The sequence below is a fragment of the Girardinichthys multiradiatus genome, chromosome Y, assembly GCF_021462225.1.
Source record: "Girardinichthys multiradiatus isolate DD_20200921_A chromosome Y, DD_fGirMul_XY1, whole genome shotgun sequence".
Lineage (NCBI taxonomy): Eukaryota > Metazoa > Chordata > Actinopteri > Cyprinodontiformes > Goodeidae > Girardinichthys > Girardinichthys multiradiatus.
The window spans coordinates 13617376-13631935 of record NC_061818.1 but is presented as its reverse complement, the minus strand read 5'-3'; the positions used below and the strand labels follow the sequence as shown (position 1 = coordinate 13631935).

The window sequence follows — 14560 nt, the reverse complement described above, 5'->3', positions numbered from 1 at the left end:
CAGGGCCTATGGAAGAAACACAAGCCCAGATCATGACAGATCTTTCAGGCCTAAGAGTAAGCATGAGGAGCTTTTCCATCCTGTTTAAAGCACCCCCCCCCCCCCCCCCAGGGGGATTAGAAGTTCGTGTTTGGGGTACCAATAATTGTGCCACTGGTGACTTTGTTCAGGACAATAAATTTATTTTTCCTAACCTTTTGCCCCAAAAACTGTACTCCAGTTAAAGCTTAAACCTTTCTAAAGTAAGAGGAACAGCCACTAAGTGCTTTGGATATCAGTGTGTCTGAACCTCTGGGTTTAAAAGAGAGAATGCATTCTGACACAACTAAAGGCACAAGTGTGCGATGTTCTTTAATCAAATTATTTGTGAAACTTCAAAGCATCTGTACTTAAAGGATATTGTGACTTCAGAGTAAGATTATTTACCGGAACTAAAATGTTGTCTTTTTTAAGGGTTTTTACAGATCATTAGCAGGAGGAGCATCTGATTGAGCAATACTTCAAAATTAAGCTCACATGATTTGAAGAGACAAACTCTATTGCTAAGTGTAATGCTCTAAAACAGAAATCTCCTTCACTTCAGGACATATGGAGAAAAGTATCCATATATGTTCAAATGGCCAGACATGCAGATCCTTGAGAGCAGTTAATGTCTACAGCAGACACTTTATCAGGCTCATTTTCCTCAGAATCAAAGGACCTTACAGCATATGTATCAAATCTCCACATGTCTAAAAGGGAACATCTCGAGTAGATTACAAAACAAAAAATCTACAAATAGGAACTTAAAACTTAACAGTTGCAGACTTCAGATACTTACGGAAGAAATCTTTCTTTGCCAGGTTTTTGGCACACAGGACTAGAAAAGAAAGAGAAGTCAAACATTAGAATAAACTAAACAAGTATGAAAGCATTGATACTGCTTTGAAAGTAAATTTTGTAATTAAAGGAGATTTTGAGGTAATGATTATTTTGGTGAAACTGTTTTTTTTTTTCCACTGGAACAAACAAAGTCTACATTCTCCAGGTTTCAAGGTGGTGAAAAAAAACATGTTTAGTCTCCAGGTCTCCATCACAACCAGCTTGCCTGCAGCAGAGAGTTTAATCCTGCTATGAAAACTATTAATCATTTTCCTTTTAGTTCACAATTACGCCCTACTTTGTGCTGGTCTGGCACATAAAATCTCAATAAAATACGTTGAACAAATTGTGACCTAACAGGCATGTCCTAAGATATGCCTGTTAGGTTAATTGGTCTCTCTAAACTGCCCTTAGGTGTGTGAATGAGTCTGTGCATGGTTGTTTGTGTGTTGCCCTATGATAGACTGTCCAGGGTGTACCTCACCTCCCGCCCATGGACTGCTGGAGATAGGCACCAGCTTCCCTACGACCCACTATGGAATAAGCGGTAGAAAATGACTGACTGACTGACTGTGAAATTTTATAACCAATTGTTAATCAGTATTAAACTGTAAACTTTGCCATAACACACTTGGGGACTGAAGACATTATGGATAGAAGCTCCACCAAACTTCGCGCAGACTTGGAATCCCTCTGTCACAGTAGTGATGTTCAATGCCACGGATTTCCTTTCCCATCCGATAACGAGTAAAATTCAGGCTGATATTGCCGATACCGATCCGATACTTTGTGCAAATACACCTAATGTGCCTGGTAAATCTAAAAAGAGCAAATTAGACTGATTGTAAATAACAAAATTACTTACATTGTCTTTTCAGTTTTATACTTGACATATTTAAAATTGGTAACTTTTCACAATAATAAAAAACTGTTATCTCTAGTGTGTAGAATAGTCTCTTCCAACTAATAGTTTCCATGCTATTTGTCACTTATTACATTTTTGTACAAAAATTAAAAGTTAATTATAGAAAATTTGTGTTTCAATTATTAATACACAGATGAACAAGGACACCATTGCACTGTCACAAGATGGGCTATTTATAATAATAGATTAAGTCATTGATTAAATAATTAAATGCCACAATTATTGCACAAATTTATAAATACCTACATTTTAAAACACTGATTTAACAGTTAAAGCAAATTAGACTGATTGTAAATAACAATGTATACATTTATAGATCAAATGTTATTTTTATCCTTCTTTTCACGTATATATTTTTTTAAAGTTCACAACTGCTGTTTTTTTTTTGCAATGCTCTGTATAATTTAACGACACCTAGTTTATGTAATCCATTTAAAGAATCAATTCTTTAGAAAACCTTACTTGAATCAAAACGTTTTTGCCTATGAGATGATCTCAGAGATACACATATTACTCCAAGCTGAAACTCATGCAGCTATTTGCTTAAGCATGAATTTATTTCATTCCTTATTTCATAACCATAATAATAACAACAATTAATGTTGTTCAAATAATTTATTTGAACAGCAACAACAGCAAGTGCTTAGTCCTGCTTGCACTGTTCCACATTTTCTTTGTCTGTACCTGGATAGTCCCTGCCTGCAGTACCGAAGGCCTCCACCAGAGACATCCCTCTTAGCAGCTCCTGACACTGAGTCCTCCTCTTCTGTCTGTTTTATCATAAATGTTGTGGTTTAGCCTGAGGTGTTTCACAATGTTTGTTGTGTTGCCCCAGCTCGTCACCGAGTTTCCATAAACTGCGGCTGTTTTGGAAGCTGGAATAGCTCCACACGAGTCAGTTCACGTTCTGCCATTGTGTTTGAGTGACTGACTGGGCAGCAACAGTACGCTGCTTGGCATTACACACTTACCCAGGCTGAAGAAACATAGTTCCCACCAACCGGATAATTTAGACAAGATCTCAATAGTTTAGTTTCTTTCCACTGTGTTCCTGTAATTATATACATTACCTAAACCGACTGAAGTATCAAAAGGATCCATATTTTGATTTGAGAATCGATTCTAGAGCACAAAGATCTGGTATCGGAGGTATTGGTATTTCAGTATCAATCCGCACATCACTATGGTACACTATTGAGAGCCTTGGAAAATGCTGCATCATGTCTGGCCCAATCCCTACTCTTACAAAAACCTCTGAACGGTTTACTCGTCTCTACAGTCGCCATCTTGGACTCAAAGACTTCTGTTCTGCTACTGGCTTTGACTCCATTTCAAATTTTGACTACTTTTGGAACAACTTTAGTCTCTACAGAGTGGATGGCCAACATTTAAATCAGAAGGGAACAATGCTGCTATGTAGAAACTTTATTCAATTTATTGCATTTAGCTTATTCCGATGTTTACCATGGCACGACCCAGTACAGTTTTCCACGCCTCTCATCAACAGCAATAGTTCTAATCATGAGGGTCCTGCCCGTGTGTCTTCTGATCATGAAACATCAATTCCTGATTATTCTTTATATTGTAAGTTACAGTCAACCGTGGCTGATGCATGAGAGCCTTCGAGTCCTCTCAACTTTGAACTTTCTAACATTAGATCCCTGAGAAATAAAACCTTCATCATCAATGACATTATAACATTTCATAAGCTTCACTGCCTCCTTCTACCCGAGGCCTGGCTTGGTGACAATGGCAACTTTGAATTAATTAAAGCATCTCCACCAAATTTCTCATTTGTACATTGCTCAAGGGCAAGCAAGAAATATGGTGGTGTTGCTGCCATCTTATCACACAGTCTTTTATACAAACGGGTCTTATTTGGTTCTTACTGTTTGAGTATATAGCTTTTGTTCTGAAACATCGAGTCCTGTTTTAATAACTACTGTTTATCATCCTCCAAGACATAAAGCTGGTTTCTTAACTGAATTTGCTGAACCTTTATCCTGGATAGCTGTTGAGTTCGATTCTATATTTCTGGCGATTTTAACATAGATGTAGATAACCACACTGACACTTTTTTAACTCAGTTTATCAACCTTTGACCTCATACATCATGTTGCTTGGGCAACTCATTCTCTGGGTCACACTCTTGGCTTGGTCTTTTCCAGAGGTCTAAAATCTATCTTAAAGTGCATTATGATGTAGCTGTTTCTGATAATTTTTGTATATTTTCCGGTATCAAAGATGGAATACGATATGTACCTAGACACAAAATCGTCAAAAGACGTATCTGTTCTGAAATAGTAATGAATTCATGAATTCACATAAGATATTCAAATATTAAGTCACATTATTCTGACTCTCCTTGTGCTTCTGATTTATCTTCAAACTCTGTGCCCTCATGTGACTTTTTAGTGAATAGATATGGTAAATGGACTGAATTTTATATAGCGCTTTTCCAGTCATACAGACCGCTCAAAGTGCTTTACACTAGAGCCATATTCACCCAATCGCACTCACTAACGCTCACACATTCATGCACCAATACGCAAATTGGTAGGCAACTTGAGGTTAAGGGCCCCTTGCCCAGGGGCACATCGACATACAGCAGGAGGAAGCTGGAATCGAACCCACAACCTTCCGATTGCAAGACAACTACTCTTCCTACTGAGCCACAGTCGTCAAAGATTGGCAGAATTAGAAATAGTGTTGGTAATACAATCTTTGGTCCGTACGCCTCACCCCTCATGCAAATCACTCAATATAATATAACTTTCTCCAATTTCTTTCCAGTAAATAGACATGAGCTAGAAGAAATAATACACCAGTTAAGTTCTGCAACTAGTGCCTTAGACCCCATACCCATCAAGTTGTTTAAAAATGTCCTTGGTTGTTTGGTGGATGGTGTGACTGACATTGTCCATGCTTCCTTAATCTCTGGAATTTTTAAACATGCTCTTGTAACACAATTGTTAAAAAAGAATAGACTGGACCTACTTTCCTTGGATAACTATAGATCCATTTCTAATCTACAATTTCTAGGGAAACTACTTGAAAAAGTGGTGTATCGTCAACTTCATATGCATATTTGATACTTTCCAGTCTGGATTTAGAACCAATTATAGTACAGAAACAGCGCTGGTTAGAGTTGTTAAGGATCTGAGAATTAGTCTTGACCAACATAAAATCTCTGTCCTGATTCTCCTTGACCATAGCAGCTTTTGACACCGTTGACCACGTTATACTCCTTAAGCGTCTTGAACATCTTTTAGGTCTAAATGGTCCTGTTCTTAATTGGTTGTCTTTATATCTCATGGGTAGAATATTTTCTGTTACAATTAATAACTTTGAATCTGATGGGGTTAACACTGACTGTGGTGTTCAACAGGGATCGGTTCTGGGTCTTCTCCTGTTCAATTTATATATGCTTCCCCTTGGTTCCACGATTAGACACCATGGTATCTCTTATAATTCAAATGCAAATGATACACAGCTGTACATAATCAGCTTCTATTGATATCATGAGCCTTGTTAAGACTGAGATACTTCTAAAATACTTATAATTGTTTTTAAAGTTTTAAATGGTCTGGACCCTCTTATATGTCTGGGATACTCATTGATCATACCCCAGACAGGCCATTAAGGTCTTCTAGTAAGCATCTTTTGGTCATACCTAAAATCAATTCAAGACCAGCTTTTGGCTTTAGTCATTATGGTCTGGTTCTCTGGAATTCCATCCCTCAGATTAGTTTCAACATTGTCCAGCTTTAAAAGCAAAAAAACATAAGCCTATAACTAGGCTTATGTTTTAGCTTTAGAAATCTTTTTCTTTCTTGTTTTTATTAACATTGTTTTATTTTTTTATTTTATGGTACTTGAAATGTGCTATCTTTATTGTTTTGTCACTGTTTTATTATGTGTAATGCTTGCTTTTAGCCCATTGAGTCCATGGTTGTCATATAAAATGGGCTTTAGAAATAAATTTGACTTGACACAAACCAGAGTCAACTGATAATGGGAATATGGAATCTTTTCTTTAGGTCCAGCTTGTCTAGTCCACAGGTGGAAATCCTCCAGCTTTACAAACATAAACATTAACCCATAGTAGCAGCTGGAGCTTAAGCTACTCAGTCATGAGTCCCTGCCTTTTTCCCTTCCCCTCCACTCCATGCCACACATACCCAGACACTCACACCATGTCAAATGTCACTATGAATCACTTTAACCTAGAACAAAAACAGTGCTGGAAGACATACTTTTCAAGGACCATGTCCACAAATCACACAAATCATCAACTTTACTCTCATCAATATTTACATATGTGTGGTGTAAAAATCACACTGAAGCACAACTCCCAATGAGAGATTAAAGAAATTGAGTTAGAAGGATAAACAGCCCACTAAGCTGGATGCACAGCCAAGTCAGGGTAGGGGTGGTGAGAGGTGACGGCATTGCAGAACAAGCTCCACAAATGAGGAAGTTTCTTTCCACAAACATCCCTGGGAATGTGTAACATTCTAGTGAAACCCACCTCACATCGAAAACATCTGATATGCATCACTTTCTGTCGCATTCTTCACGAACACGCAGGCGAACGCCTGGTCCAGAGACACCTTGCTCTCCTCTTCAACTCCACTGATTTCATTACTTATTGACAGGGACAATGGAATGAGCTACAGGCTGTTGTTAGTTTGTCTGTGGAGGTGATTGCTGTGTTGAGTGGTCAGTTATAGCCCTCCGTTTACCACAAAGCTTTTTGTCACAAGTCACTGGCAAGACACTGAATACTGCTAAGGCTGAGGTTGGAGACAATTTTAATATTGAAAATTTTGGTTTAGTTTTAATTTTAAAATGAAAAATCTGCCCATGTAAATTCATTAGTAAACCACATTATTATCATAAAGGGAAACTGTTGCAGTACATTGTTAATCAAACAATTCTATCCAACGGTAGTGTCCTAGCTTGGCTTACTGTATAACGTAATGCTTTTGGCAGCAATGAGAGCCTGTTGTAGTGTTTATGTTGAGTGGGGCTGAACTGGTGTCAAACCAAAGATGCTGTGGTTCATCAGTGTTTAGGGGGAGGTCCCGACGACATTTTCTTTGAATAATAGCAACTGCAGCTCCTGACTAAGCTCAACAATTGATACTTATTGGTTTTATACATTTATGAGCGACAGTGGCAACAGTGGTAGGGGTTCTTCCTGTAACGGGTGGACTGATGGTTCGAACCCCCGCTCTGTCCCGTCTTAGCCAGTCGTGGGTAAGACACTTCTGGCCTGCTGATGGTGGTCGGGTGGCGCGGATTGTATGGTAGCCTCACTGCTGTCAGTCTGCCCCAGCCCACCTGAGGCTACAACGTAGCTTACCACTGTCAGCGTGTATGAATGGGTGGATGACTGATTGTAGTTTAAAGCACTTTGTAAAGTCCCTAAAGTTCAGGCAATTTACCATTCACCATATATACGATGTGATTTTGTCAAACCCTCACATTATTTTGTTGACCGAAAAAATTTGAATTTTCCCAAACAATCCAGTTCCAATTATTTTTCACCCTTTACAATGACAATAACATCCGTCATATGTACTGCCTATTGAGATCAATTCATATTCATCTGTAAGAACGGCCTAGTCAATCCAGACCTAGCTCTATCTGAGAATTTGTGGTTAGACTTGAAAATTGCTTTTAACAAAGTCAGGTGATGCAATTTTAGGAAAAGGAACAGATTATTACTATTGCTGATTGTTGCCATGACAATATTGACTGCGAAACCAATGTTTTCCTCACTAATCTTTTTTTCCATCATCACAAGGACAATTTTTCTGCAGGGGTTTTCTGATATTGGTCCCTAAAATCTTTAATAAACTGTGGAAATCAGTGAAAGCCTGAGTCCATCCAAGACACTAAATATACTATGGGAAGTGCTGTGTTTAAGCATGGCACCTGCCAAGGATGATATCTCAACAGTCTATTGCACAACTGTGATTCGACATATTGTGCAGCTGTTTTACAGATGCTCTTCATCCAGTCTAACTGAACAAATGGGCAAAAATGTCAGTCCGTAGATCTGCAAAGCTGGTAAGAAACAACAATGAGATGAGTACTGTGCAAAGTAATAAGAGCACTTCATCCCTATATGCTCAAGATCTTTCACTTCTTCTCTGCTAACACTTAGAAAGGCAGACACTAATTTAAAAGAAGCGACACATTGCCCTATCCATCCTAGTTCCCCTCCATCTAAAATCCTCAGTTGTCATGGCGACAGCAAGTATTGAGGCAAAGCTGAGAGAAGGGCATCTCTGTGCTGCCCATGTTTCTCATTCCACTCACAGCATGGACGGATGGGGATGAGGGCAGATGGGGAGGGAATCATGGCGGGGAGCAGAAAACAGGAAGGCCAACGAGTGGCAAAGATATTTGAAGCTACAACGAAAAAAGAAGCTTTTAAAGGTTTCTTGTCATTTATCACAATAACAGGAATGACAAAATGTTAGCATAAATGATGCAATGCTTGTGGGCTAATCACCTGCAGAATTACAGACCACTAAAGCTAGAAGCAAATCCATAATCTGTCAGTGACCTAGCAGACATACAACCAAGTAAATAAGAAAGGAAATGGGAGTATTGAGCGTAATCTCTCAATGGCTGCTTAACTGACTCCAACTTAATGACATAATGGCTTTTCACACTGGAGTCCAAACAGGACCACTTCCCTGAGGACAGTCGGGAAGCAAAACTAACATTACAGTCCAGCCAACAATCAGGGGCCACATTAGAGTTGTTCCTTCCTTCAATGTCTTTAATAAAGAAACTATTTCTGAATGTTAACAGCAGCTCGGTGTGGTCAGAGTTAATGTCCCATCTGTGGGGAGAGGATGGCAGAGTTTCTCCCAGGCTGACACAAAGAGTCTCACTGTGCAGGCGAATCAATGAAGGCTGCCAGGCGCTGGCCAAACACCTGGGGAGGGAAGCGTCATGTGACATCTAAGGGAGAGGGAGGAGGAAGTGTCGCCATGGCAGCGATCACTAATCAAGTCAAGATGAAAGTAAGAATCTGCTTTCATTTCCTAGGATTCCAGCATATACAGCCATTTCTGCAGTCACTTTGACGCCCATTAAAACAAAAGAAGAAAAACATCATCGGAAAGAAGCTGAGCCCTGTGGGAAAGTAAGGACTCCCCTTTAATCTGCTACATTGTGGTTCATTCTTACACTGGAGCCTATGAGGTGAGGGAAGTGGGGATGTGAGAAGATAGATGACTGTCTGGTAATAACCCACCATTCCCATCTATGTCCGCAGTCCAAACTAGCTGGAAATGCGGCTTTATAAGGGGAAGTCAAAGAGAAAGGAGCCTTTCAGAAAATCAGCTACTCATCTTCTTGCATGAAATTGTAATTATGTTTGAACCTTAACAAATATTTTCAGGCCTCTAGCTCAGGTTGACTGAATACTGAACCTCCCTTCCTGTCCACCCGCTTTCACCGGTCATATGAACTGACCGCGCAACAGACATGTCTGAGGCATCTTCAGGAAACCTACTCCCCCAGCTACTCCCCGCCTGTCCTGCTCTCCAACCTTTCCTCTGCCTGTCTGCCTCTTTGTCTGGCCTGTCTTGATTCCAGGCTCAGGAGGACCATGCAGTCTCATGCACAACAATGTTACACCATAAACAAAAGGACCTCCTTTTCCCCTTTCCCATTCCTTCCCGACCGTTTCTTGGATTCAAAACCTGAAAGAAGAGCACAGACGACAATGTAGATTTCCAAGTTGTTGCTGATAAGTGTACCAGTCAAGCTTTTCTTTATCTGTCTAACTAATGTCTGAACTGTCTCCCCGTCTGTTTCCAGTGTTTAGTCTTGCACACGGTCTCTGTAGATCATTATCTCTGGGCCTGCAGCAGATGGAGGCTAGTATTAGAAGAGTGCCGGAGTTTCCATGCATAACAAGCTCACCGACATGCAACTATTTATCCTAATACACAGAGAGAACAAGGCACAGTTTATCGGGAGTAGGTCTAATATTACTTTAACGTTAAAAGACTATATAAGTGAACAATAAACCAAACTGAAAGAAACCTAAAAGAAAAAAAAAGTTGGTTATATAAAGCGTTGTATAAATTCAGGTCTAGCAGGATGGACACGCTGACCTTTGTCCACCACAGAAAGGGTTTACATGGGACACCAGACGACAAAAGGTCTATGGACATCACTTAGAGTGAAGTCTTTAACAGCCTCTAACAAGTTTTCTTGTTATATCTTTTATGCCATGTAAAAGTCTTGTTGAGTTTAAAATCTTTTTCAAAGATCTGGTCCCATTTGGCCCCCTACGAGGGGGACTTTTTGTGCCGTTCTTTCTGCAGTGGTTTTCTTCTTGCCACTTTTCCATAAAAGAAAAAATGCACGGCTAACAGCTGTCCTCTCAGCAGATTGTCCCACCAGAGCTGTAGCTCACTGCAGTTCCTCTAGAGCAGGGATCGGGAACCTATGGCTCGCGAGCCACATCTGGCTCGCAGACAAATCTTTAATAAAAAAAATAATAACGTAAAAAAATATAAAACATTCTCATTTATTTCAATCCATTCATTTCCTACCGCTCATGTTCATAGTTGCATTTGGCTGAGCCAATCACAGCTGTCCTCCGGGACAACACCAAATTTTTATTGGATAATGCATAACGTACACGGGTCATTGTAAGGTCAGGGACTAAACTTCCTTCTTTTAATCAAGTAGTCAGCTAGATAATTGCAGAAACCCTTTCGACGAAGAAGATGGCCAAAAAAAAAAAAAAGACAAGGAGTATCGTACTTTTCAGCAAGAATGGACAGAGGAATTCGCCTTTGTGGAGAGAGCAGGTTCTGCAGTGTGCCTAATATGCAATGATAAAATTTGCATAGATGAAAATGTCAAATATAAAGCAACACTTCGACACACGCCATACTACATTTGCATTGAAATATCCAGCGGGGGACAGTTGGAAGAAAGCCTGTCAAAAGCTACTGTGCAGAGTGCAAGCTAATCAGAAGCAACTCCGTGTTTGGACCCAACAAAATGACTGGAATTCGGCTAGCTTTGCTGGTGCTTTAGCAATTGTGAGAAACGGAAACCTATTCAAAGATGGGGAGTATGCAAAAACATTCATGCTTGATGTTGCCAATGAACTTTTTCATGACTTTCGGAAAAAGACAATGAAACAAACAAAAGACATGCCTCTGTCGGCAAAAACTGTTCACGATCGTACCATCACGATAGGAAATCAAATTGAGGCAATACAAATGAAGGACATAAATGCAGCACCATTCTTTTCTCTCGCTTTGGATGAGTCAACAGACGTAAACCATTTATCCCAGTTCAGCGTGATTGCAAAGTATGCTGTCAGAGACACACTACGTGAGGAAAGTCTTGATGTCTTGCCTATGAAGTGGACAACAAGAGGGGATGACTTATTCAAGTCTTTCACTGAGTTCGCTAAAGGAAAAAATCTACAGATGGATAAACTTATTTCGGTGTGTACTGATGGTGCTCCGTGCATGATGGGCATAAACAGAGTATTTGCAGCGTTTCTTCGTGAATATGAAAAGAGACTCATCCTAAGTTTTCACTGCATCCTACATCAGGAGGCGCTTTTGTGAGGTGATGTCGCTGGTCATTTGGGTGATCAACTTTATTGTTGCCCGAGCTTTAAATGATTGCCAGTTTAAAACACTGCTGGATGAAGTTAGGAATAATTATCCTAGTCTGTGTTTGCACAGCAATGTGCGCTGGTTGTCAAGAGGGAAGGGGCTCAGCCGTTTTGCAGCTTATCTGAGCAAAATCCGGACTTTTCTTGAAATGAAAAACGTCGAGCATCCTGAGTTAGCTAACACTGAGTGGCTCCTGGAGTTCTACTATCTTGTGGACATGAATGAACGTCTGAAAAAGCTCAATGTGAAAATGCATGGCACTGGTAATACAGTCTTATCCCTTCAACAAGCAGTGTTTGCATTTGAAAACAAGCTGGAACTCTTCATTGCCGACATTGAAACAAGTTGTTTACTACAGCTTGAAAAACTGGGAGTTTAAAGATGCATGCACAGCAAGTGACCTTGCTCAACATCTTGATCTCCTGCAGCTAGTGGGCTTCACATCTAATCTCCTGCAGTCATTCAAAGCGCGCTTTGGAGAAATTGGTGAGCGCACTCATGTTTTTAAGTTCATCACCCATCCACACAAGTGTGCAGTGGACAGCGCCGACCCAAGTGACATCCCCAGTGTCTCCGTCAGAGATTTTGAGCTACAAGCTGAGGACCTGAAGCCCTCAGACATGTGGGTGAATAAGTTCAAGTCACCGAATGAAGATTTGGAAAGACTTGCACGACAGCAAGCAGAGTTGGCGAGCAAACACAAAGGGACAGAAATTAAAATACTTCAACCCGTGGACCAGCTGATTGTCAAAACTTGGAATGCGCTTCCCATTACATACCACACACTGCAGCGTGTGAATATTGCTTTACTGACAATGTTTGGCTCTACGTATGCATGTGGAGCAGTCTCACATCTAAAGAACATTAAGACCAACTTACGATCACGTTTAACAGATGGAAGTCTCAACGCCTGCATGAAGCTTAACCTTACTATGTAGCATTAATGGTAAGAAGTACTTTATTCATCATTGGTTAGCAACAGCATAACAACATTGTTAAAAAGAATTCAGAGACTTAACAAGTGTTGGCCTTACATAAAAGGCACACATTTACTTGTATTGAGTGTTAAACATATTGTATGGCTCTCACGGAATTACATTTAAAAATTTGTGGCGTTCATGGCTCTCTCAGCCAAAAAGGTTCAGGACCCCTACTCGAGAGTTACCAAGAGTCTCTTGACTGATTCTATGAGCTCTTCTCAGTACAGGAGGACAGCCATGCCTTGGCCTGTTTACAGTTATGTCAAACTCATTACAGGATGAGGAATTTAACAGTACTACATCACACAAAGGTTGGTTCCATTTATTAAGTAGTTGACTTCTAAAGACAATTAGCTGTGGTGGATTTTATTTAGGAGTATCAGAAGAAAGGGGGTTGAATACATATCACAATACATTCAAGTTAAAGAGTTGTAACATGAAAAAATTTTAAAAAATTCAGGGTGCTTAAATGTGTTTTGGAGTACTGTACCAGTCAAGGACGAGGCACAAAGGGATGAACTTAGAATGACAGGGCCAGTGTGATGCTTTGGTCAATGTTCTGCTGGGAAATACTGGGTTCTGTTGTTTCCTAGATGTTAATCTGTGCAAACTACTCAAATACCCTCCCTGACTAAGTACGTTTTTTTTATATTCTCTGGCGGTAAGTTTATTTATACAGCGCCAATTCACAAAACATGTCATCTCTAGGCATTTTACAAAGTCAGTTCAGTCAAATCATACAGATTGCAAGTCAGGTACATACATCCAATTAATCCTAACAATGAAAAGACGAAGTCAAATTCGGTTTATTATTCAAATTGGTTAAAAGTATTTCTATCTAAGGAAACCCAGCAGATTGCATCGAGTCACTGACTTGCAGCATCCACTCCTCCTGGATGAGCATGTAGTGACCGTGGACAGTCGCTTGCATCGACTTTGCAGCAATCCCTCACACTGAGCATGGATGTAGCGAAAGTGGAGAGGAAAACCCCACTTTAACAGGAAGAAAGTTCCAGCAGAACCAGGCTCAGTGTGAGCGACCATCTGCCACGACTGACTGGAGGTTTGAGAGAACAGAGCATACACACAAAAGAATACAGAAGCACTGATCCACGAGTACTTTCTAGGAGAAAGAAAAGTAAAATGTTAAAGGCAGTGGTAGTTCCTTTAATGGTTTCATCTAGGAGAGAAAGACAGCCAAGCAGAAAAACTCTGAACCAGTTTTCAGGTCTAGAGTATGAAAGAGAGAATATACAGTTAGTCATAGTAGAAGCTCAGCCAAGAGCTATGTCTATTAGAGAGACAGGGTTAAACACTGAAAGTCAGGGCCAAGTGTATCATCTATAGAAGGACCAAATGAAGTTGTTTGCAGCAGTAACTCAGCCCATGCCCCCCTCCAGGAAGGTGTCACAGCTAAAAACAAAGCCAGGCTAGGTGTAGCTTCTAGGGAGATAAAAACCTGAGTGAGAACATAAAGTTAAAAGCTGAAATAACAGCAAATAACACAAAATTGGAGTAGTAGGAGAAGGTAGCAGAGTTAGGGAAAGTGGTCATGTCTTCCACACTTAAATCAAAGCAACATCTGAGAGAAGTTGCGACAGAAAGAATCTTGGAAAAGGCCCCCTTTTCACTCTTCTGCTATTTTAATGATATACTACTGTTAGTAGCAGAAACAGCAGCAGATCTTGAAAGGAATCGGCTGATTTTTATTTTTCCTGACCGATGATTAGCTGTCTGGAAACAAAAACTTACGATCTTTTTTCCCAATCAGTGATTGCAACATACCTAATTGTGCTAACAATCTTTAGAGTGGTTGTTGTAGTTGTGGTTAGTTAACACAGTGTAGTTATATTGTGGCAGGAAGACTAAAGCAAGCTATTTTCAGTATCATTAACGGTTAATTTGAATTAGAAGAATAGGATAACAATCGGTCTACCTTCTTTCCTCAGGTGTAATAAAAATATTGAATGAAGACAGTTAAAGGGAAAAAAAAACACTTTTCATAGTGTGTGTAGTTTATTGTAAGTATATTGAGAACAGAATCCTATTTTTTTTTGCAAAAAAATTAATTATTGCATACTTTCTATTTGCTCAGCTGAGATAACAGCAAAGTA

General features: G+C 39.8%; 1 protein-coding gene across 1 annotated transcript in view; it reads right to left on the bottom strand.

Moving 5' to 3' along the window:
- The window catches only part of LOC124864966 (E3 ubiquitin-protein ligase SMURF2-like), a 65410-nt gene that overhangs the window by 37222 nt on the left and 13628 nt on the right, over positions 1-14560 (bottom strand). The window contains exon 3 of the mRNA XM_047359912.1: positions 821-859. Coding sequence (XP_047215868.1) covers positions 821-859 — 39 coding nt within the window. The remainder of the gene's footprint in view (positions 1-820; positions 860-14560) is intronic.